Raw genomic sequence first — 25,489 nt, 5'->3', positions numbered from 1 at the left:
TTTATGACTGACCACTGCAATGACCAAGTATAACTCTTTGAGTACTATTACTGAAACATGCTACCTATTTTCTTATAGAGAGTTGGAGAATGAGAGGAATGTTGAATTTTCTGACATAACCAGTAGGTGTATTTGTTTTACTCAATTATGCATATTTCATACACAACTCAAAAAAGCACCTAATGGGAGTTTTTGAGTTCCCTGAAAATATTGTTATATATATATGTGTGTGTGTGTGTGTGTGTGTATAGCATGATTAGGACATAGTTGCTGTTTTGCAGTATAATATAATAAATAACTAATTGAGTTTTATTAAGTGTAGATATTAACTAGCAATGCTAAAAGTTTACTGGAATATGATATATACTTAGTTGGGGGGAAAGAAGGCATGAAGCTGACCTTGGAGGAGGCTTGCGTGAACCCCGTCCTCATTCAGAATTGGATTGGGATCCCCTTTACCTCATAGGGAAGCCTTGCCCCCAACTCTTGTGGGATGGCGCGAGCATTCAGGTCACCCAGTTTCGGGGAGACACCCCCTCAAAGTCTCAGCAGTGTATATTCAGTGGGAAGGGAGAGCTAGAAGACAGTCTCACCTCGTAGACTCTCTCATCTCCCCTCTATCATAACATTTGGGTACTGGCTCTGTTTATTCTTATAAGCTTAAATATGGTGTCTTCCTGGTTGGGGAGAAAGAGGGAACCTAGGAGGAACAGGATGGCTCTTTGGCTATCTTCAAATGTTATAAGCACAGTTGTCTGGAAGATGTATTTATTTATTTCTCTACAATGCAGAAACAAAATCAGCAAGTGGAAATTTTGGCCTTATAATTGGGTGGGGGGGAGCAATAAGTATTTATGTAGTGCCTATAAGATGCCAGGTACCGTGCTTTACAATTATTATCTCATTTGATCCTTACAACAACTCTCTGAGGTAGGTTCTGTTATCCCCATTTTACAGTTTTCCCATTGGGGAAACTGAGGCAGACAGAGGCTAAGTGTCTTGCCCAGGGTCACACAACTAGTAAATATTTGAAGCTGGGTTTGAATTGAGATGTTCCTGACTCCAGTGCTCCATCCCTTGTACTACATAGCTGCCTTTAAATATTGTCAGTTGTCCAAAAATGAAATGAGCTACTAAGTAAAGTACTGAATTTTTCCTGGTCACTGAAGGAGTTCAGGCTGAATGAAGAACTCACCTAGAGTATTTTATTGAGTGGTCTCCAAAGTGGAATCATAGGGTTATCCCAGGGATCCTGCGACTGAATCCATTGAGTGATCACTACTAATTTAAAGGAAGACATATAAAACCCACTTCAGTAATCACAGGACTTGTCTCCTATATAACCCTACCCTTATCCCCCATATCTCACTATTCTATTCCTTCCTTCCACCATGCTACCTTTCAAACCTTTCTGAACCAGTTATTAGTTCTTTAGGTCACTCATAACCTAAATTAACTACTAATCAGCTATCCACAGCATTTGTGCAAGTACTTTTGGGCAAATTCTGCCTCTTCCCCAATCCTTTCCCCTATGTCACCTAAGGAAAATGGCAGGAACCTGTTGGGATAGTTTTTACGTGGGGGCAGTGAGAGCCCTACCTTTTTTTTTCATTTTGAATTGGACAATGAGTCAGACAGTATGAAAAGGGATGGATGGATTGTTGACTAGTTCAGAGCTATACTATTCCCTCCTTCTCCAAATCCAATGTCTTTCAAAAAATTATCTCATTTTTAATTTATTTAGAAATTATAAACTATTTATAAACAACTTTCCAGTCATCTGGGTTTCTATAATCTCAGTATCAACTTTAATTTCTTTCCCCCATCCCACATATGTGGTCAATTGCCAAGTTTGTTGGTTTTATATCCACATCTCTCATACTGGTCTTTATCTCTTTTGTCACACAGCCACTACTCTATTTTAGATTCTCTTCACAAAATGGCAAGATGTGACTTCCTATTAGACCTCTCTGCTTAAGTTTACTCTTCTCCAATCCATCTTCCCAAGGCGTAGGTCTGATCATGTCAGTCTCTTAGTCTGTAGACTCCAGGGGCTCTATCTTGACTCTAAATAAATGAAATAAATTTCATTTTTATCTTGTCATTTTAAAATTTACATTTTGGGGTAAGTTTTATAGTGTATATAATTATTAGTACAGTAATACATATATACATATATAAAATTTTATGTAAGTTTTGAGGCCTCTGTTATAGAGGATTTTGGTTTGGGGTGAGAGATTGCACTTCATAACTTGAGATTCCTTTTCAATTTCATTATTAAAGCTTTGATTCTGTTATCTTTTATCTATATTAGAAACAATTGGATCCTTTTCCCACCTCCTAATTTTTCTCTTCTATTAAAAGCAAAAACCAGAAATAAACATTGATTTCAGAGTGTAACTTCTTGGTACTATGTATTGAGACAGCCTTAATCTTACAAAGAACAAATATAAGACAATCAGCATACATTGGAATTTAAGGGATTGGAGTTTGAAGAAGATAATGAAGTTAATTATTATCTTGGGTAAAGGGGTGGCTCACATGCCTCCTGAGGGTAAAGTTTGGGCACTTGGTCTCTAAAAGGTTCACTATCACTGTTCTAGAGAATTGCAGTTGAGATACAAATAAGATAAAGAACTCTCCCTGATGGATTGCAACATTAGGTGAGTTTTTTTTTAATTACAGAGAGAAAATCTCTATGACAGAGCTTCTGCTTGAAGCAGAAAGATAAATTAGGAAGCTGTTGTAGCAATCCAGCCAAGAAATGGCTATGAATGGAAAGAAGAGGACATGTTGGAGAGATGTGGACAAGATTTGAAAATGTTTGCATATGTAGAGTAAATGAGAGGGAGGAATCCAGGAAAAAAGGAACCAAGTTGCAATGCAAGACAATAGGAAGGAGATTGTTGCTAAGGACTAGAATTGGGAAGTTAGAAAGGAGATAGGCTTGGGAGAAAGATGAAAAGTTCTGGTTTGGACATAATAAGTTAGAAATGAGGAAAATGAGTCCAAGCCAGGTGAAGTGATTTGCCTGAAGTAATGGCAAAGCTGAGGTTTCTAACCTCTTGAGGCCCTAATGATTATGGAAACAAATCTTTGCTTTGTTGAGTCTTTTGTAATTTTAATGCCATGACTTGTAGCCAGGTAGCATCAGAATAATGGCATTAGCAACATGGGATTTTGTGATGCAGAATAGACCTATATGCATCTATGGGATAATTGAAAGCTCTGTGTTATTTACCAAGTACTGTTTAAAATAAGTTTACTCAAAATTTAGGCCAACTATATTAATTAGCCTATTTTTTTCTGGTTTTATGAGTGCAAAAAAAACCCCAAAACTATTTAATTCATCAGTTTGCCTGTAATTATTGAGTGGGATATGGGTCCAAGTTTATTTTTCTCCCTGTTATCTGTTTTGCCCAGTTACATTTATTGAATGATTCCTTTCCTTGTTAGGTAATTTTATCAGGATTATATCATATATCCAAAAATATACAGGTTAAATAATTTCTAAAATCTATTACATGTTTCAGTGGTGTTGTGGGGATTATTTAGGTATTAATTTAGTATTAGTGTTGGACCTAGCAGGAAGGGCTGGAGGATTCCAAGATGGAATGAAGAAGCAGGAAATGTGTTTCTTGCTCACTGAGAGAGACTCCATGGTGGTTGGGGCAAGCAGCAACTGACAACTAGGAGACACCAGAGTTACCAGTGATCCTGTGGAAAGACCTTCACTTACTTGTGGGAGATTTTGGTAGAGACTGCTAAATCCCACCCTGAGTTGCAGGTCAACTTTGGGCTGGGTCAGCTCCCAGAATCTACCCACCTGGAAGAGTGCAGCTGGTGAACAGGGAGGAGCAGAAAACATCTCTGGAGTGAGGCTGAACACTACTGTTGTGAGGACACTCACTCCTGTCCTGCTTTTCCCTGGGCCCTGTTATGCTTAGGTCTTAGTTTAGTGTAGTCAAGTCCTTCCCCTGTCCCTGTGGTCTGCCCTTAGCTTGTAATTGTAGAATCCCAATTCCCATCCTTTACCTTAGTTTGTCTCTGATTAAAATGTGTTATTAAACTCTTGCCTTTACTTAACAGCTTCCATAGGCTCTGTCTTGTTGATGCTGGGTGGCAGTTGGAGGCCAACAGCCATTTCTGTTACAGACACCCAAACAGCCGTTATAACCCAGTCTCCCTACTTTTTTGGGCCCCTTCCTTTCATTCCTGTCTCCCACACACTCATCTGTTTACTGTTTATGGCACCTTTCCCTGGTTTCTCCCTTAACAGTGGTCTCCATTTTTTTAAAATTAAGTAGTGATTGTTTAATTTTCTAAATTAAATTTTAATTAATGTTCTAAAATATAAAGTAATATTTAAAATATTTCAAAATATGGACATTTCTTCCCTATTAATTTCCATTTTTTAAAAAACAGCTATTTCCTTTGGTATTTTTACTCAATTTTTCTAAATACATTTTACTGTCATTTTATTTTTCCACAAAATGTTCTACTTAAATCTTAGCTGCTAATATTTTAAATTTATAAATTTCTAGACTATTTTATGGGATTTACTTTCTAGTGAAGAGCAAAATATCTTTTTGAATTAATTCTGCCATTAAAATTTTGTAGTTTTCTTCTTAAATCTCATCTGGGGGACAGCTGGGTAGCTCCATGGATTGAGAGCCAGGCTTAGAGAGGGGAGGTCCTAGGTTTAAATCTGGCCTCAGACACTTCTCAGCTGTGTGACCCTGGGCAAGTCACTTAATCCCCATTGCCTAGCCCTTACCACTCTTCTACCTTGGAACGAATACCCATAAATAAATAAAAACAAGCAAACAAACAAACAAATAAATAAATCTCATCTGTCTGATGTTAGACTAATACCCTAACTTAATTTTTTTATTCTTCTGTTTATACTAGAATAATAATTAAAAAAAACTGATGCTAATGTTGTCCTCTAGAGTTTAAAATGCACATTATTTAAAGAAGACATTTGAATTTCACAACAGTCCTGTGGATATGTGTACTACATATATTCTTATTCTCTTTTTTACAGAAGAAGAAACTGATCCCTCAGAGAGGCTAAGTGACTTGTTCATGGTCATCTTTAAGAATTCATACATACTTAAATGAAATACTGTAACAACTAATATATTCTAAAACAGTTTAAAGAAAGCAGACTTTACTATTAAGTCCATTTTCCCTTTCTATGATTAATGAGAAAATCATGTTTACATAAATATTTGCTGATTATCATATATGGGGCATGGCAAAAAGCATTGGTAAAATTTTCTTATCTTATGCTGTGATTAGAATGTCTCTTTTTATAATGTTATCATACCATCCTTAATTTGGAATTTTCATTTCTCCAAGTATTTTATGAAATCAGCTATCAAGGAGTTGTAATTTTCATCTAACTTATTGTTGAAATAATTTAATTTTAAAAATTAATGTGAAATAATTAATATTTTAGAAAATAATAAAATAGGTTTATGATAGAATATAGTCATCCCTCACTATATTGTGGTTCACTTATTGCTTCATTGTATGGTGGGTTTAAAAAAAAATCTAATTATGTATCCCGGAGTTTTTGCTATATCACGGAATTTTGCGGATGAATACCGTACTGTACACAATGGAAATGTAGTATGCCACTACCACTTGCGCAACGTGAGATTGTACATGGCATACTATTAGCTGAAAGGCATTCAACCACGGTGTTGTGTTCTGTATCCTGGGCACTGATTGGCTCAGTGTTTTATAAGAGTGTGGGAAAGGTTTATAAAGCCTTAAAATATACATAAATAATAAAATAAATATAATGCCACTACTTCATGGATATTTACCGGGGGGGATATCCTCTGGAACATAACTCGCTGCAATAAGTGAGGGATCACTGTATATTAATTATAACAGAAATAATAAATGGGTTTAAAGATTATTTTAAAGATAATTAGCATTATCTAAATTATTTTTTACTTCATCATTTTGTATAGTTGAGAGATCATCAGTTAAGTATTATACACTTAAAGTTTTTAAATGATTCTTCATTTAATCATGAGTATATTGTCTACTGATGTGAAATGCTAACTTTGAATACCTTAGATAGATAGATGAAGTGCTGGAACTTCCCCAAACTGTCAGTTGGTGACCAACAGTCTGGTGATGAATCTCTCAAAATACTTGTACTCAAAACTCTTTTATATTTTGTAGGGCCTACTGTGCTTTTATTACCTAGCTTTTAAAAATCTGAGGTCATTCTCACATAAAGGAGATACATTAGGATGTTAATTGAAATCATTCATACTTGTCTGATGTTAAGTGTTATGGATAATTTTATGAACTTGTCATTTGTATGGCTTCAGCTATCATTTTTTCCTCCATTTTCTAGGAAGTGACAGCTAGCAGTCGCCACTATGTTGACAGGCTATTTGACCCTGATCCCCAGAAAGTTCTACAAGGTGTTATGTAAGTAGTATTTATTTAATAACTTATTTTAAATTTCATTTGTTTTCCATATTTGAATCTTTTGTTTTATACTTCTAATTTTACTTGGCTTATCTTTTTTTAATAACTGAATAGAAAGTGTAGTGCTATTCATATTTACAAGTACTTCCTTTGTGAAAATATTTTTTCTACTATAATAGAAAACTGGTTAGTACTCCAGGGTGAAATTAACACATTCTTTTGATCAAATTAAAAGAGACTCTAACCTTCTATATTTTCCCCCTGATATTTTACTCTGAATTTTGTGTATATGAATCCTTATTTTTCTTCAACCTCAGTTTTGGTCACTAAGCAATTCTGTGTTCTAAAGACTAGTTGTTTACATAGCTATCAGTGGCAAGGCTAATCCTATTTTAAAACTTTTGAAATATATTTTTTCTTTCAGCAATGACTTGATGGTTAAAGGAGAAGACAGTTTTGAAAAAAATATAATTGTGTTTATGAAGGAGACACAGAAAGAAATAATATAATTCCTTTTCCTTTCAAATTTTTGATTCGGAGCTTGAGGATTGTGGGTCCAGGAGACACCTCTGGTTTATTATTTAAAACATCTCACTGGATTTTGGCACATTATGGACCCATGAATCCTATACTTCCAAATTAAGGATGGTATAAGAAATGACAGAAGTTGAGAGATATTTAGTTTCCATAGTGAATTGTTAAATCAGTGGCACCTTTTCAGTTAGTACTTTACTTGCCTTGGAAAAGACAGTACCCATTTAATTCAACTAATATTTTTAGCATAAATCTTATATACAAAGCACCTACATAGAGGATAGAGAGATGAAAAGGTTAGATAAGATCGTCTATGGCTTACTGAAGCTTAATATCTATACAAATAACTGATATATAAAAAGTTTGGAAACTACATTAGAGAATCACAAATCAAAGTACATAAGGAGAAAAGGTCATTAACTGGGGAGGTCAAGGAAGACTTCATGACAGAAGCTGTATTTTATATGGGCTTTAAAGAATAGATATTAACTTGGCATAGACAAGAAACTTACACTGAAGCTTTTGCTTGATTATTGTCATAGTCTCTCAATTGGTCACCCTTAGTGTCCAGTCTTTCTTCTATATATGTCTATATGTCTATATATCTATATGTGGCTATTCAATCAATGATCCTAAGGCCTGGGTCTATCTCTTAGGTCATGAATCTTAAGGGGTTCTTGGTTGCCTTTATGACTTCATAGTTTGGCTCCAGTTTGTCTTTTTGGTCTGTGCTTATACATAACTTTCTTTCTTAGACTCTACAGCCCAGAAAACTGACATCTTGTTGTTTGGCAAACATGACATTTCTTTTTCCACTCCCTGCCATTGCACAGACTATCTCCCATATTTGAAATGTTGTTCCTGTTCACTTCTTTGGACCCATAGTTCCCTTCAAGATTCTGTTCAAGTGTTATCTTTGATTCTTTTCCTGATTCCCCAATTGCTAGTGCCTCCCCCAACCCCTAAGCCAAATCATTATATTTATTTTGTATATATCTTATATTTGCTTATCTGAACATTTTATGTTCCGCTCATAGACAAGCTCCTTGAAGGCAGGGTCTGTTTCACTTTTATATTTATATCCCCATTAACTATCACAGAGCCATGTACATAGCAAGCACGTTTTAAATACTTCCTTGTTTGATTGATGAGAGCTCATACTAGTATATTAATTTTTCAGTGGTCTCATTGATGAAACTACTCTTGCAACCTACTACAGGCTGCAGCTCATTCTTGCTTCTCCATCCTGTGTTATTCTTTTCTGTGTCCTATAAAATGCTCGCTATTATTGTTATTATTAGTAGTAGTAATGATAAATTTGCTGTATGAGGTCAACTCAACATATTGGGGACCATCTTGTGTTCTCTTAATATTGTGTGGATACAACAAAGTTTCCAGGCTGGCCATTAGTTATTATTCTCCATTGCTATTTGGCTGGTCTATCTTTTTAACAGTCATACATTTTTGTGACGACAACCTTAATATCACTACTACTGTGTAATTTTTCATTTGTTTTGTGTTGCAGTCTGCCCATATCCTACATGAACTTCACCACTGCCCCTTTGCAAGACCTTCAATTGTAGTTCTTTGGAGATAGCTATATACTATTCCATGTCTTTCATCCATTCAACCTTACAAGAAGAATATTGTTAAAAACATATGGCCTTTGTTTCATTGAGAAACATTGGGACAGTAAAAGAACTGTTCCGTTTCCCTAATAGATTTTAATTTCATCCTTTTTGTTCAGTTTTAGACTCAACTCATTGTCCATTTACAGTGTTTTTCCTAGATATGTTTACTAATGGAAAAACTCAGTGGATTGTCAATTTAACTGCATATGATAGTCTGGAAAATGAACATTCCATGTGACAGTTAGTTGACAGTGCATAAAGTCTCATACCTAGAATCAGGAAAACCTACATTCAGTTCTTGCTTCAGACAGTTACTAGTGGTATAACTCTATAAAGTCATTTAACCTCTGTCTGCCTTAATTTTCTTATCTGTAAAGAAGGAATAATAATACCTACCTTGCAGGGTTGTTTTTCAGGAGCAAATGAGATTATATATGTAAAGCACTTCACAAACATTAAAGTGCTATGTAAATGCTAGCTATTATTATATTTAGTTTTTTGCTTAGATCTTCCTTTGAGTATAGTTATGTTACAATAAAATTCTCTGGAGACTATATATTAACTTATTAGTAAAGGTGAGAGAGAGACAGAGACAGAGAGACACAAAGACACTGAGACTGACCGCAAACTTCCTCTGTACCTTCTCTTATAAAGACAGTTTTTGCAACTCCTCCTTGGACCCTCTGATTGGCCAGGCTTAACCTTAGAATGGGTGTGAGGCTTGACTTCCAGACACGCCACCTGTCCTCTCACAGGTACTTCTTTCAGGCCCTTCTGTAGGCTAGGAAGCACAAGACCTCTAGTGTCCTGTTAATGTAAGCATGCAATAGCCAGTCTTTTTCTAAAACCCTTACCTTTCATCTTAGAATCAATACTGTGTATCACTTCCAAGGCAGAAGAGCAGTAAGGGCTAAACAATGGGGATTAAATGACTTGCCTAGGGTCACACAGCTAGGAAGTGTGTCTGATATCAGATTTGAACCCAGGACTTTCTGTCTTCAGAACTAGCTCTCAATTCTCTGAGCCACCTAACTCCACCCCCCTATTTTCTTTCAAGGTTTAGCTCGGTTGCTCTACCTTCTATGAAGTAAGGCATCCCTGACTACGACAATTAATACTTCTCATGAAATTAAACCTTCTACTCTCATGCTTACTATTCACATGTTATATCCTATACTTACTGTTCAAATGTCTAATCCATACCCTTAAATAAAATCTTTTCTTTTTAAGACTGAGACTGTTTTATTGTTATTTTTGTCTTTCCAGTAACTTATAAGGTATTCTGCTAGTAGTAGATAGTATATCCAACGACATTTACTGAATTTAGGAAGGGAAATTTAAGAGAAAGATCATTTTATAGCTTGCAGTGCCTTTGTTGGAAAGCCTAGGTCTCAGTTTTGTGCTTCTTTCAATATTGGACATGTTTGGGCACTTGTAGGTCACTGATTACTTTCAGAGTTCGAGTCAAAAAACATATGCAAATAAGGAATGGAAAAAAGTAGGGGAGAAGACTATATTTTAAATTCCTCTGCTATAAGTTTGTAAAGACTAATCTTGTTTTATATCTAGGTAATGTGCACACAAAAAGAGATGCTTTTTTGGCTTTCCTTTTGTAATGTCTTCTCTGCTTCTAACAAGTAGACTGACCCAAACAAGTTCTCAGCTGATCATCCTTCTACATTAGGTCCTAAAAGCATTTCTGCCTGAATTTGTATTCAGTAAAAGCAAAAGAAAATGGAGAATACTTTAAATCTTGTGCCTATTCAACTAAATATTGACTTTGTTCATTTAACAAAAACCTCATCCTGAATAAGAATATGCAAGTAATTCATAAATTTAAGGCAACTTGGATTAACAAATTTTGATTTTCTATAAAAACATATTTACCTCATAATTAGATAAAGTTAATATTAATGGGGAAAATAAAATAATTGGAATAGCATGTTGAAAAAAGTAATGAATAGAACACCTTTTTGTTTTGTGAGGCATACTATAACTACTACAGAATCTTTTGTATGCTGGTTTAGGAGAAAAAGGAAAAGACATTTATAAAGGTGAAGGAAAAAATGTAAAAAGGGTGAAACTTTAAGAGTAGAAGTATCAGAGGGCAGCTAGGTGGCTCAGTGGATTGAAAGCGAGGCCTTTACATGTGGAATAAAATCTGGCCTTAAATACTTGTAGCTGCGTGACCTTGGCAAGCCTCTCTCTTCTACCTTAGAACTAATACATAGTATTGATTCTAAGAAGGAAAGGAAGGGTTTGTTTTTTAAAAATAAAGTAACATTTAAAAAAAGAACAAGTATAAGTAACCAAAAAAATGAACCACAAATTAGAAATAGATTAACCGCTTTGTGAATGCCAACAAATTTAACATTTAAAAAATAATATTTAAGATGAAAAATAAATTTTACTTGTGCTAAATATTAGAATAGTTAGCTTCCAGCAGTCAGAAGCCTATTTAGTATAATCCTCCCAACAGAGTTGAAGGTAATTAACAGCCCTCATCTCTGTGTCAAGGAAACTCATGAAAAGGATTATAGAAGAATTGGCCCTTGGCAGAATATAGAAACCCAGACCCTGGCAACATTACATAAAAAAGATTTCTAGTTTTGGTAGCATCTATTACTGTGTTAAGGGCAGTTAGGTGATACAGTGAATATAGAGTGCCAGAGTAGAAGTCATTGAATTCCTCTCCTTGAGTCCAGATCTTGCCTCAGACATTTACTAGATGTGTCATCCTGAGCAAGTCACTTGACCTTGTTTTGCCTCAGTTTCCTCATCTATAAAATAAATTGGAGAAGGAAATGGCAAATCACTTCTATATCTTTGCCAAGAAAACTTCAAATGAGGTCACAAAGTCAGACACTGCTGAAAAACAATTGAACAACAAATATTATTGTTAAGCTATAGATAAACCACTTAATCAGAACTCAGTTCATCAGAATCCTCAGTTAATGAAAACTACCACTTAAAGATCTTGGAGAAACCACTAGCCTTTCTGAGCCTTGGTTTACTATCTGTAAAGTAGTAGTAGTAATACTTTGTTTCTCAGAGTTGGTAGGAAAGTGAATTGCAAAGTGTGAAGTGCCATATAAATAGGAATTACTGGTATTACTGAAGATCATTGATGTTTATAATAATGATTCAGGGGGGAACTCTGAAATCCTTAATTATTATAAAATATCGAGTCATGTTTATTGTATCATGTATATCATATAGTAATAAGGAAGAAGGGCCTTAACATATTTTAGGGAAATTTTCAGTGAAAAAGATTTTAACTAAAACAATTTTCTTATTAAAATTCCTACTCAAAACTCTTTCTCAGAATATTCCAATTAATTGAGACATAACTCTACTCACTTTATTAACATTTAATATTCCCCCCCCCCCCTTTTTTTTTGGTCTAAGTTCTAGGGCTCAGTCTGGATAAAGTGAAACTTTATCTACCCAAGAAAGTTTTAAGAAAAGCCATCAAAGTATTTCCTAAAGCTCTAGTCTGATTTTGTCACCTCCATTCTCAATAAATTCTCCATCACTTTTGGGATCTAGTCTTCTTGCATCCTCTCCTTTCCCACCATTGATAATTTGGCTATTTCACAAAAAAAGACTCTCTCTCTGCTCTGGGTATTTGTTCCCTTCTGGAACCTGGAATGCTCTCTATCCTCATCTCCTCTTCCTAGTTTCCCTGGCTTCTTTCAAGCCCTCCTTAAAATCCCATGCTTTAGGTGACTTGAGAGGAACTCTCTCCAGCTTGTTACACTAAAGACTTTAAGAATCTTTTCTTTGTGTGAGATTTGGGTCTCTGTCTTGGTTGAGCTGAGTTACTTCACTCACATTAGGAGAGTTCCTTCTGTATATTTCTTGGGTAATAATGTTTACATCCTAGGTCTGACACTTAGTAGCAGTGTTTGACTAAGTCTCTGAACTTCTTAGAGCCTTGGTTTACCAATCTGCAAAATGGCATTACTTGCTTCTGGGTAATCATAAAAAATCGCCTTGTAAACTCTTTAAGTATTGGTATTGGGAGAGAGAATAACTGCTATTTCTCAGAATAACTTGGTCTACAGGAAGGAAGGAAGGAAGGAAGAAGCAAGAGGAAGACTATATTTCCCAATTCTTTCCCAATTATGTATTTGTAGTTTGCCCTTATTTTCTTATTTGAGCTGTATTCATAAATATTAATAGGCATATTCAAAAGTAAATTTCCAAACATATTCTAAAGTTATATTTAATTGACAAGATTATAAATTCAGTACTTCTATTAATGCAAATAATATGAAAATCAGTAATTTTATTTAAACATTTAAAAAGTGATAAAACAAGGATGTACATTGTTACTACTGTTATTTGATAATAGTTCTAGAAAAACTAGCTATTGCAGTAAGATAAAGACATTGAGGGAATGAGCATAGGCGAAGAATAAACAAAATTATTGCTTTTTATAGATGATGAAGTCATCTGCTCAGAGAACATGAGAGATTCAACCAAAAAATTACTTGAAACAGTAACTTCACTTAAATAGCAGGCTATAAAACAAACCCAAAGAAATTGTCAGCCTTTCTACATATTAACAATAAAAGCTCAGCAGGAAGAGATATAAAAAGAAATTCCATTCGAAATAACTACTGAACGTATAAAATATCTGGCAGTTTACTTACCCATATGCTCAAAATAATTATAAGAATACAACTACAAAACACTTTTTGAAGCATATAGATTTTTATTATCTTTTTCACATCTCTTACATTTTCTATTATACTCTTCTCCCAGTATGCTCCCAGAGAGCTGTCACTATCATAAAGAAATTTTTTAAAAGAGGAAGAAATTTTTTAAAAAGCTCTGTAAAATCCACATTATCAAAGAATCTGATGTCATTTGCAATATTTCAATCTCATGGTTCCCCACCTTTGAAAAGACAGGGAGGGAGAGATATTTTCTCAAATCTATTCTTTGGGGTCAACCTTAGCCATTATGATTTTGAAGCATTCAGTTTCAATCAATTACATTGGATTGGTCATTGTATCTGTTATTTTACTGCTTCTAATTCAACTTGTTTTAGGTAGGCTCCACTAATATGATGAAAACAATATTACCCTAAATTAATTTACTTAGTTATATTAGATATTTATTCCAAACTGTTTTTCAATTATAAAATATTCTTTAGAAGTAAATGGAGACTTAGGTAATTGAAAAGATTAATGCTCATAGTTGGGGTATGCCAACACTATAAAATTGATGGTACTTCCTAATTTGATTCATGGATTTAGTTTTATGCCAACTACCAAAAAGTTGCTTTATAGAATTAGACTAAATAATAAAATTCAAATGAGGAACACAAGGTCAGGAATCTCAAGGGAAATAATGAAAAACAATGGGAAAAAATGGGCCTAACGGTAACAACCTTAAGCAATACTATGAAACAATACTCATCAAAGCTATTTGGTACATTGTCTTAAAAAAAAAAGAACAAGCAAAGTCAGGCAATAAAGCAGATTAGTTTCTATAACACACAGGATCAAATGAATTTTGTAGCCTAGTGTTCATCAAACACAAGGACTCCAGGTACTGGAGCAAGCACTCATTATTTCACCAAAAACTTGAAGACAGTCCATCAGAAATTAGGTTTAAACCTAACTTTTCACACTATATACCAAGCTTAGCTCCATATGGATTCATGATTGATGATAATGTGCCTTCAAATTTGCCAAGTGCTTTATAAATATCTCATTTGATCCTCACAATTTTGGGAAGTAGGTGCTGTTTTACAGATGAAGAAACTGAGGCAAAAAGCAATGAGTGACTTGCTCCAGGTTGCAGAGATAATGTCTGAGATTAGCTTTGGACTCAGATCTTTTTGACTCCAGGTCTAGTTCTATCTGCTGTCCCATCTTAGTGCCTCAGATTTAAATGGCTGCTCAAGAAATGGAGGGCCAAAGAAGAAATGCCCTTTTGGATCTATAGATGGGGAAGAGTTCGTGATCAGAGTGTTATGGAAAGTAAAACAGACAGTTTTGATTAAATAAAATTAAAAGGCTTTTGTATAAAAATTCCCCCAAAATAATATAACTATGATTAGAAGAGAAATAGTTAATTTGGAAAACAATTCTTACAGCAAGTTTTTCTGATAAAAGCCTTATTTCCTATATGTATATATGCGTGTGTGTGTGTGTGTGTGTGTGTGTGTGTGTGTGTGTGAGAGAGAGAGAGAGAGAGAGAGAGAGAGAGAGACAGAGACAGAGAGACAGAGAGACAGAGAGAGAGAAACTGATTTCTTTATTGTTTGTTTTCTATTTGTATTCCCAGCACTTAGCATAGTGCTTTGCTCAATTGGAAATTCTTAGTAAATGTGTTATTCACTCATTTTAAGTTTATAAGAATAAGAATTCTTCTCCAGTTTCATAAATGTCCAAATGATAAGAATAGACAGGCTCAAGGGAAGAAATCCAAGCTATCTATATCTGTATGAAAAGTATGTCAAACCACTACTGGAGAAAGGCAAATTAAAACAACAATGCTTCTAACTCTTAACTCACACAGATTGGGTTGGTGGAATTGGTTGAATTGTGAATTGGCCTAGTCATTTTGGAAAGCAATTTGGAACTCTGTCCCAAAAGTTGCTAAACTGAGTTTACTCTTTCATCTAGCAATAGTGACACTGGATATATACTCAAGGATATAAACAACAGAGAGAATGATCCATGTGTATAAAAACATTTAGAGCAATACTTATTATAGCAAAGAACTAGAAATAAAGTGGGTGGTCATTAATTGGGGAATGGCTGAGTAAATTATGTTACATGAATGTAATGAAATATTATTGTTCCTTTAAAAAAGTGATGAAAGTATTCAGAGAAACCTGAGAACAAACACTGGTGTGAAATGATGCAGAACTAAGAGATTAGAACTAGAACTATAATGAATACAACAGTGTACAGAAAAATAACTTTGAAAGGATTAATGGCTGATGCTGGATCCACAAAGACTGATGATGAGGCATTATCTTGTGACTGATTCTAGCTATAAGTAAAAAGTCTTGTTTCAAGAAAAGGTTGGAGTATGAATTTATTTGGCTTGACTATATTAGAAGATTATATTTATTAAAAGGGAAGGTTTTTATTTGTGGGCTTGAGTAGAGTTATGTGTAGGGGGAATGGATGATGAAAAGTGATAAAAGTGATGAAAAAACAAAACATTTAAAAAACAGAGAATAGTGCAGAAAAAAGTTTGTAAGTAGATTTAGACGGGTAATCTTATTACCTTATTACCTCTTATGTAAATTTATTATGTATTTAAAATTTTTAAAGTAATTTAAATTGTAGTTATGCCTTGTAATTTAAATAAACTTTTATTTAAAAGGAAATAATATTTTAAAATTTTGGAAGTTTCACACATTAATTAAAAACTATTATGGAACTAAAATATCCAAGTTTATTATTTAACTCCAAACATACTTTATGAGCATTTTTAAATGAATAGGTCACATTAGGTCTTAGATTGGTATTATGAACTCAATCTTAAGAGGTTCCTAAATAATATAAAAAACTTCTATCCAGGGGAAGTAATTATTTCATAAATCTTAGAAGGATCCTAGTATGAATCAAGATTACTTAGGTTCAGTTTTCAAATTGTGAATTTGGTTTTTTTTTTTTTATAGTAACCTATTTGTTAGTAGAATATTTGGAGATGAGATAACAGACCTGAAATACTCCTTGCCTTTGCAGTTTTATAGAAAGAATTAATACTTTCTGAAAGTGCAGTGTTTGGAGTATGTAAGTAAATGGTGTTTTTTTTGGTGGACAGAATAATTTTGAATAAGGAGGTAGCTAGCCATTCATTAATACAATGAATTATAAGCTAAGCCAAAATTCAGTATTGTATCATAGCCTGTCTAAAAGTATGTACAAGAAGCAGAACAGAGCTAGGCATAATGGACTTCCATACAGATTTTTGCTTTCATTAAGAGTACTAGGAAGAGGGTAAAAAGAAAATTTCCCTGATTTGAGAGAGACACAGATTTTTTGATGAATTATTTTGCATTATTACACACTTAGAAAGACAACTGGGAAAACTTTTTTTCTAGGTTCTGAGAATATAGTAAAATTACTGATCATTATCCTGCCCTGAAGTTTTAAAACCACATATCATGTCTTTTGCAAGTGCTTCTCTCTAAAAGAATCAAAATGCCATTATTCCTTGGTCAGTTAATTGAAAAGACAGGTTTCTTAGTAGAGTATTGCTGATAACTGAGCTGCATGTTTCCTAATAGGTGTTTCTGGTACCTATTATGGGGAAAACCAGGGAAGTTGACTTAAATATTGAATGTGGGCTCAGTGGGGGTGGATAGGAGACAGGAAGGGACAATGGGTGAGACTTTACAAGTCAGGGAACCAGGTTTAACTATAAGGGGAATGACCATTGACTGAAATGGCAGTTAAGCCTGACTAACTGTCACTCTGCCCCACCCAGCCTGGAATAGCTTCAGATTATTACATACACACAATGAGGATTTTAAATTACTAAAACACACAGGGAATCAGTTTAATTATAATATGAGGGGATTGGAAAGGGGGTTAGGTAAAGCTATGACTAACTACCCAGAACTGGAGTCAAAAGGGGTAAGATCCCTAGCCAACCTGGCTTCTGCCAGGTTTTGACAGCTTGGCTGAGGACCTGAGGAAGAGGGCTTGATTTTGGGGGTCTCACAACTATTCCAGAGATGTTTTCAGGATGCCAGGAACCAATTCCTCCACAGCTGATGATCCAAAGTAACCAGGTAGGGAGTGATGTCTGCAAGCTGTCCACTAGATCACAGGCCACTTCACTACACAGAGTTGACTTGCAGGATTGAGGTCTTCTGCCTTTTCAGCCTTCACCACTCTCCAAGATCCCAGGGAATCAGGGTACAACTCCACTAGCTCTGAGGTCTCCCAGGGACAGTTACAGCTTGTCCCAACCACCTTGGAGTCCATCTCAGAGAGAGAGAGCAAGCCACACTTCCTGCTCCCCCATTCCATTTGGAATTCTCCAGCCCTTCCTGTTAGGTCTCCTAAATATTAACTAAGTAATCCTCCTCACAACATACCTTAAATTAAGATATATAATTAGAAGAGAAGTAGCTGGTGAAGATCAATTAGTAAATCATGGTCATAAAATACCTTTTTCAGATAGTTAATTTTTGAAAAGTTCATTCACAGAAGTGTTTTAAATTGTTTTACTTTGACAGTGGTTACTGGTCTTCTTTAAGTGGAATATAGGAAAGATGACTTTTTTTTTTAGTATAACAGGCTCTCATACAGCTTTAAAATTTTAATTTCTCCATTATTCAACATCATCATGCATGTGACATGTGAGTAACTTATGAGGTATAATTAGCCACATGAATGGATGGGTAATTTTTTTGATGGTTCCATTATATTTTTGTATCTACAGGAAAGGAAGGAACATTTTGATAGTTATGTGAGGTTATGTTTTTTTGACAGTTGTAATACACTATTTAGTGAAATTTTAAAACCTTATTCCTATTTGCTAATATTACATGATGGATTCAACTGAGGAGTGAAACAGAAATTCAGAATATGAAATTTTATTTCAGAAGAGATATTATAATAGTTACCCACCTCACAGGTATCCAATAGAACAGGGGTCGGCAACATATGGCTCTTTCTGCAGGAGCCATAAAGTCAATTTTTTTTTCAGGCGCTGTTACAAGAGCGCACACTGTGAGCACTGTATGGCTCTCATGAAATTACATTTTAAAAAATGTGGTGTTTATGGCTCTCACGGCCAAAAAGGTTGCTGACCCCTGCTATAGAACTTTGTCTCACTATAACATTAGGTATGCTATTTTTATACTTCTTATGCATAGTATATTGTTAAATGCCTATCATCCTGGAGAACTTAGAGAAAGTTATGGTCTTGTGTCTTGTTTGGAAACATGTTTACTAAGATCTTCCTATGGCATATTTGTACAGGTTTCTGGAATAATGATGAATATCTTTCCTTTATATTCCATCAGAAAAATTAAGTTTCTAAGTGAAATTGAAGATGAGATTGAAGCTGATGGAAGATTGGCATTCACATTATATTAGAAATAATAGATGAGATTTTTAATATTTCTTACAAGTCAGTGGCACTGGCCATAACAATCTGGAAGATTTTCTGGAAGACAATAAAACATGTAAGAAGAAGGCTGCTTTATTTCTTGTTGGTAGTAATTAAGTCTTTAGGAGGGAGACTTTCTTATGCTTCCCTGGAGGTCAGATAGCTACACAATCTTCATTGCACTTTTATGAGAAAGACAAATGATTCAAAAGGAAACTGACAACAGAGATTTGTTCAAGGAAATAAGCCTCAGATTATCTTCTTCAAGATGACCTTTCAGTCCGGTGTTATATGCCATCTGAATTTGTATTTATATCTATAGCTAGATCATTCATCACTGTATAATAATTGATGTCTATAATAATGGTCTGAATAGGCTTGAAACACTTAAATTGTGTTCATTGTATTCTGTTTTCATAGTATGGCTGTTTAGAGGGTTAATTGTATATCATCCTAAAACTCGTTCACAACATCCCATTCTCTAACCCTATATGATTTAAAGACTGCTGTGCTCTTTAGAATATATTAGTATTTTAAGTTATAATCTCAGCAATGAAGTTCAACTATGTGGAGGACACATTTTTAGATACTAGAAGTAAAAAAGATACTGCCCCTGTATAAAATCTATATAAAATCTCATAGATTTTATAGTTTAGGAGGGGACTATGATAGAGAGATAAGTATAGCCAAAATAGCACATGCATACTAAAGAATTAGAAGCCAAGGGCTATGTGAAGCCTTAAGGAAGACTACCTAGAAGAGGTGACATTTCAGCTGAGCTTTAAAGGATAGATAGAAATTCAACAAGGAGAAAGGCTCTTTCAGACATTGGAAACAACATAAGCAAAAGCAGTCAAGTATGAGGTATACAGACGGGAAAACAAGTAACCTATTATGCTAGGTATATAATATATGGATAGGCGTAGTATATGAAATAAGGCTGAAAAGGTAAGACTACTAGATTATGGATCATTTTGAATGACAGTCAAAGAACTTTGAACTTCAGTTAGTTGAAATGTTTTGAGTATAGGAATGTTATCACTAGATCATTGAGCAAGGAATTGGTCTGGCAGAGGAAAGAAGGGTAACAAGAAGACCCATTAAGCTATTGCAGTAATCTAGTTAAGTGTGAATAAGGATAGTTATTTTGATAGTGTCTGTGGGAATAGACTGAAGTTGATGGATGACATAGATATTGTAGAAGTAGAATTGATGGGACAGGGTGACTGGATAAGGGAGAGTAGAAAGCAGAAAATAATAGCAGTGTTTTTAACATGGAAAACTATGTGAATGGTGATGGTTTGTTTCTTTAGAATATTTTTTCATGTTTACATCATTCATTTTCTTTCCCTCCCTCTGGGCAATGTTCAGTTAAATATTTGACTTTGTAAATGTCTAGGCCAGTAGTATCAAACTCAAACAGAAAAGGGGGCTTTTAAACCATACGTAAGGATTCCTGAAGATCACTTATTAACATATTTTGTTAAATATTTCCCAGTTACATTTAAATCTGGTACCCTTGGCACTTGAGAGTATTATGGGCAAGAGATAACAGTTGAAATCCAAAGTTATAGAACCACGAAAACTCTTAGTGCCCAGGACATCAAAAGTGCTTAATAGATGATTGTTTTTTGATTTGTTAGTTCCCTTTAAGAGTCATAAACTACTTCAGAAAGACAGTGAATTTCACAGTTGATATTTACAGCCATTTCTTTGTTATCTGGCATTCTCCTTTTTATATCCTTTGAACATTAATAGTTGACAATTACAAGAACTTTGAATTAAATTCATTTCAGGCATATAGAGGAAGTATTCAGTTTTTTTAATTTTAATTAAGGAGTATAAGATCATTGTATGTGATAATTACTTGATTAACATAACTTTATTAACCAAAACACACCATTTCCTAAGCATGCGATATCACAGGTTTAGTGTACTTAGATTTTGCATTCTTCAAAAGGATAATTTGACAACATAATTATTGCAACTTGATGAGCATGTAAGTCATTTTACACGTAATTCAAGAGCCATGTAACTTTGTAGCTCTATTAACTATAGTTTTCACTGTAGAGAAAGTTGTTATATTTAATAAAAGAGCAATATTATGTTTTTCTCCTGTTCTATTGATCAATGTCTTAAGACAGTGGAAATTTCCAGCTGAGGGACCTGCAGTTGGCAAGACTACCCCTCCCCCGCCCAGCTCTATTGCTTTCACTGACAGTTTGAGCAGCAGTGCTACAAAGAATCTAATTGTAATATAATGTTTTTGATACTTTGTGCCTGACTGGTCACATTTAATGATGAAGGTGTAAAGTCAGACAGTTGACCACAAGCCATTATCAGAGCAAGTGTCTTCTATGGTCCTGACAAAGATGAGAATAATTGCTAATGCTTACCTTGGAAAGACTGTTAAAACTGTGATCGTGTAAAACTGTGATTGTGAAAGACTGTTAAAAAATGGAATCATAGTTCCAGCTTCAATGACTAATATTAGACCCCTTGAATACTGAAACCATCACTGGTCTCAAACTGCTGCTGTTATTGGTTTTGTCTTACATGAGGGAATTGTGCTGATCTTTGACTCAAAGGAAGCACTTTAAATATCTCAGTCCTCACCATTAAAGATAGTATCTTTGAAGTCAAATCCACAGCTGAGAATATCTACTTTCATGGGGTGGATTTTGAGTATTTTGTTGCTAAGTTCAAATGCAAACACAAAAAGGATATTATTTTAGTTATAACAAGGGGGCTATCTGCCACCTTTGCACTGTTTGTGAACATTCAGAGTGCTCTACTCCACTACTCTCTTCTAGTACTCAGTTCATTATTGAGTTTGACTTCTCTATGGAAAGAATTGACTTCTCTATCTTTAACACCCATGCCCAGTTTGGAGAGCTGAATGCTGACCTCTTCAGTGCTATGATGTAAAAAAGCCTTAAGGCAAGAGTTCTTAGTTTTTTGTTTTTCCTGTCATGGACCTTTTGGGCAATCTAGGAAAGTCTATGGATCCCTTCTCAAAATACTATTTTTTAAATAATTGAAGGAAAGACTAGATTTCATTTAGAAATTTATAAAATTAACAATGTATTTTCCCCCCTTCCAAGTTCACATAGCCTTTGAAATCTTATCTGGACCCCTAAGAGTAAAGAATTCTTGCCTCAGTGGATTTCAAGATAGACTAGCCACAATTCCATGATGTTGTCTTGGTAGCTTCACCAAGATTTCACTTGTGTCTTCAAGATCCAGAAACTTCCTCAGTGACAAAGTAAAACAAGAGCATCAATCTTGATGAAGCTGTTTCTTATGATAAGAGTTATTTAGCATTCCCATCTTGTCTGGGAATAAATCTTGGAATGTTCAGGATTTCTTTCTCTTATGTGTAACTTCTCTTCATTGGTATTGATACTGTTGATTTAGTTATGGCAGGTTGATTCCAACATAAATACTTTCCCCACAAGTCACAGACCTTCAACATTTATTCAGATAACTAGCCTGGTTTGCTTATTAAGGTTTATGAAGGTAAGGGAGAAATGACAAAATAGCAAACTGCTTAGGACATTTAAGTTCATGCACATCCTTCCTTTTCCCGAGGATTGCATTGTTTTTGGTTTTAGATAGATGCTTTTTATGTTATTTTAAAAAAGTTTTTGTCTGTATTCTTATAGGGTTTTTAGGCTGAGTGCTGTACTTTTCACAGGCCTTTTCTGTATATATTGATGATCATGATATTTTGAGTTTTAATATGATTATATTTATTTTAATGATTGACCATCCTTGAATCCCAGGTATAAATCTCACATAATCATTGTGAAATATTTCTTGGATAAATCATTGTCCAACAGGATTTTGTTTAAAAATTTTGAGTCAATATTTATTAATGACATTGGCCTGAAGTTTTTATTTTTATTTTTAATAACCCTTACCTTCTCTCTTAGAATCAAAAATAAGTCTTGGTTTCAAGGCAGAAGAGTGATAAATGCTAGGCAATTGAGGTTAAGTGGTTTGCCCAGGGTCACCTAGCTAGGAAGTGTCTAATGTTGGAATTGACCCCAGTACCTCTTGTCTGTAGGCCTGGCTCTCAATCCACTGAGCCACTCAGATGCCCCTAGTATTTTATATTTTAAAGATATTCCTCTATTCCTCTTGTGTTTTCAGTCTTAGCATAGTTACTATAATTTTCTTGTTATTTCACCTTACTTATTTGCTATTTTGTTGATCTGATTTTGTCTTTTTAAGCAGAGTAGCTAAAGGTTTATCATTTTTATTAGTCTTTTTATAAGAACCTGCTTTTAGTTTTAGTTTCCATTTTGTGGGGTTTTTATTTCTAATTTATCATCCTCTAATTTTTAATATTTCCTCTTCTATGCTTATTTATTTGTTGACTTTCTGATTTTTAAAAATGCATATTCAGTTCATCGATCATTTCCCACCCCCACCCCCCACCTTCTGTTATGGTTTTTCCAACAAGGACAGCTCTAGCTACATCCCAGAAATTTTTATATATTGCCTCTTAATTATAGTTTTCTTTCACATAATTATTTCTATCGTATGTTCATTAACTGACTCAAGATTTTGTTATTGTCTCCAATCGATTCTGTCTTAATAGTCCTTGAAACAATCACTGTTTAATTGCATTATTGCCTATTATTTGTGCCTTTTTACATTTGTTTGCAATATCTTTTTGTCCTAACATATGAACAATTTTTATCGTAAAAGTTTCACTTGTTGCTGTGAAATATGTATATTATTTTCTATTCTCATTTAGAAGATGCCATAAATCTTTTAGCTCTGGTTTCTCCAGCAATTTAAATTCCATATTTTCCTTTTATTGTTTTTTGCTAGACACATCCCAAACCATGAGATACTGAAATCTCCTATCATTATTGTGTTATTGTCTATATCTTCTTCAGTTAACATTTCCTTTATGAATTTGAATTCCAAGGCATTGGAATGTATGTTTATTACTGATGTTGGCTTATTATCTAAGGTTACTTTTCTCATAATGCAGTTTCCTTGTTTATCACTTTTTGTTTTTTTAATGGGTCCTTCCAAACTATTCAATCCTGAGTTCCATTGTTTTTGGAGCACATTATTCCATCCCATTCTTTATTTTCTAGCAGGCGTGGAATATTCTTGTGTTATTAGGGTATCTTTTCCTTTGTTTTTTTTTTTTTCCCTTTTTTTAAACCCTTAACTTCTGTGTATTGGCTCATAGGTGGAAGAATGGTAAGGGTGGGCAATGGCTTGCCCAGGGTCACACAGCTAGGAAGTGTCTGAGGCAGGATTTGAACTTAGGACCTCCTGTCTCTAGGCCTGACTCTCAATCCACTGAGCTACCCAGCTGCCCCCTTTTCCTTTGTTTCTGAAAAAGTTTTTCTTTTGATCACTTTGCAGAACTTGTTGAATTTACTGCATGTCTCAGAATTTGCAGTTTTTGGTTTTACTGGAGGTGGTTTATTTTTCAACTGGTATTTCATTTTCTGTGTTCAGAAGTTCTGACCAGTTCTCTATTATTATTGTTTGCATTATTGTATTCATATTTTTTTGCCACGTTTAGATTTTTTTCATTCTGTCCTGTTCTTCTGGGAGACCCATGATCCTTAGGTTGTATATTTGGATCATTTCTTTGAGATCAGTACTTTTCACTTGCATGGTCATCATTTTTTTCCTTTTCTTTTTTTATTCTCTTCTTCCAGATTGTCCCTCACTTCTGTGTATTTGCATTTTATAACTCTTGTTTTTTCTTTAGGTTCTTTGATGGGACTTGACATTATACATTTCACTTTTTCTCTTATGGCCATTTTTTTTTATGCAAGCCATAATTCTAATCTCATCATTCTCGTTTCTCTTTTAAACTACTCAGGTACAGTGTGGTAGTCCTATGTTCTCTTTAAATCCCACAAGATCTTCTGTTGCATCAAATACTGGATCATTTTCCTTTGTTTTGCAGAAATCTTTTACAACTCAGAAAGTTTCCTAGAGTGCTTCTGTAGTATTGGCTGGCTTTCCTCAGCCTGGTTGGGTTATGAGGGCATGTAGTGTAACCTTACTGCCACTGATGGAGTAGATGAGGGCATGCTGAGTGAGCTCAAGGTAGATCGCATGTGTGTTGGGGGAGTGTGGGGTATGGTGTGTATGATAAACATTCTTTGGGATTCTGGGTGTCTTAAACCATGGAGGTGGCTGATGTTGCTTTATCTTTGGTGTATAATTTATGTTTTGGCGTGATTTGAGAGGTCATGGGGCTTAGAGAAAATGTCTAGTCCTCTGTCTTGTTGATCCATATTTTCTCATAAATCATCCATTGAGATTCCACCTAATGTGCTGGGGAGGGCTTTTCCATAGATCTCTTGATATTGTATGGACTACAGAAGAACTTATGGGATGTCCATCTTTTATCCCTCCAACTTGATATATGAACGACTCACCTCTTTTTCTGGCAATATAGCTCTCATTACATTGTTTGCACTGCTTTTCCTAAGCACTTTTCATTTATGTTATGTTACCACTTATTCAAGCCCACCATGTACTTCTCTAAGGCACTTTTAATAATCTGACAGGAGACTAGCATGTTGTGATTCACACACAGGTGTATAACATCACTGGAAGAATAGTGATGTTACCAAGAGGGTACTTTTGTAAAATGAGAACCTCAGAGTCATTAAAATTACTGCAGAGTTTCTCAAAAGTTAGAAGCCTGTTCTATTAAATTCTGAGCTCATTTAATTGTCTATCCACAGTGTCTATCCAACATTCATAAATTG

At 34.6% G+C, this 25,489-nt stretch overlaps 1 protein-coding gene across 1 annotated transcript in view; it reads left to right on the top strand.

Moving 5' to 3' along the window:
* The window catches only part of ARMC8 (armadillo repeat containing 8), a 123,254-nt gene that overhangs the window by 15,016 nt on the left and 82,749 nt on the right, over nt 1-25,489 (top strand). The window contains exon 2 of the mRNA XM_044669990.1: nt 6,383-6,459. Coding sequence (XP_044525925.1) covers nt 6,383-6,459 — 77 coding nt within the window. The remainder of the gene's footprint in view (nt 1-6,382; nt 6,460-25,489) is intronic.

Source organism: Gracilinanus agilis, chromosome 3, assembly GCF_016433145.1.
Source record: "Gracilinanus agilis isolate LMUSP501 chromosome 3, AgileGrace, whole genome shotgun sequence".
In the NCBI taxonomy this organism is placed as follows: domain Eukaryota; kingdom Metazoa; phylum Chordata; class Mammalia; order Didelphimorphia; family Didelphidae; genus Gracilinanus; species Gracilinanus agilis.
This window is presented reverse-complemented; position numbering and strand designations above follow the sequence as displayed.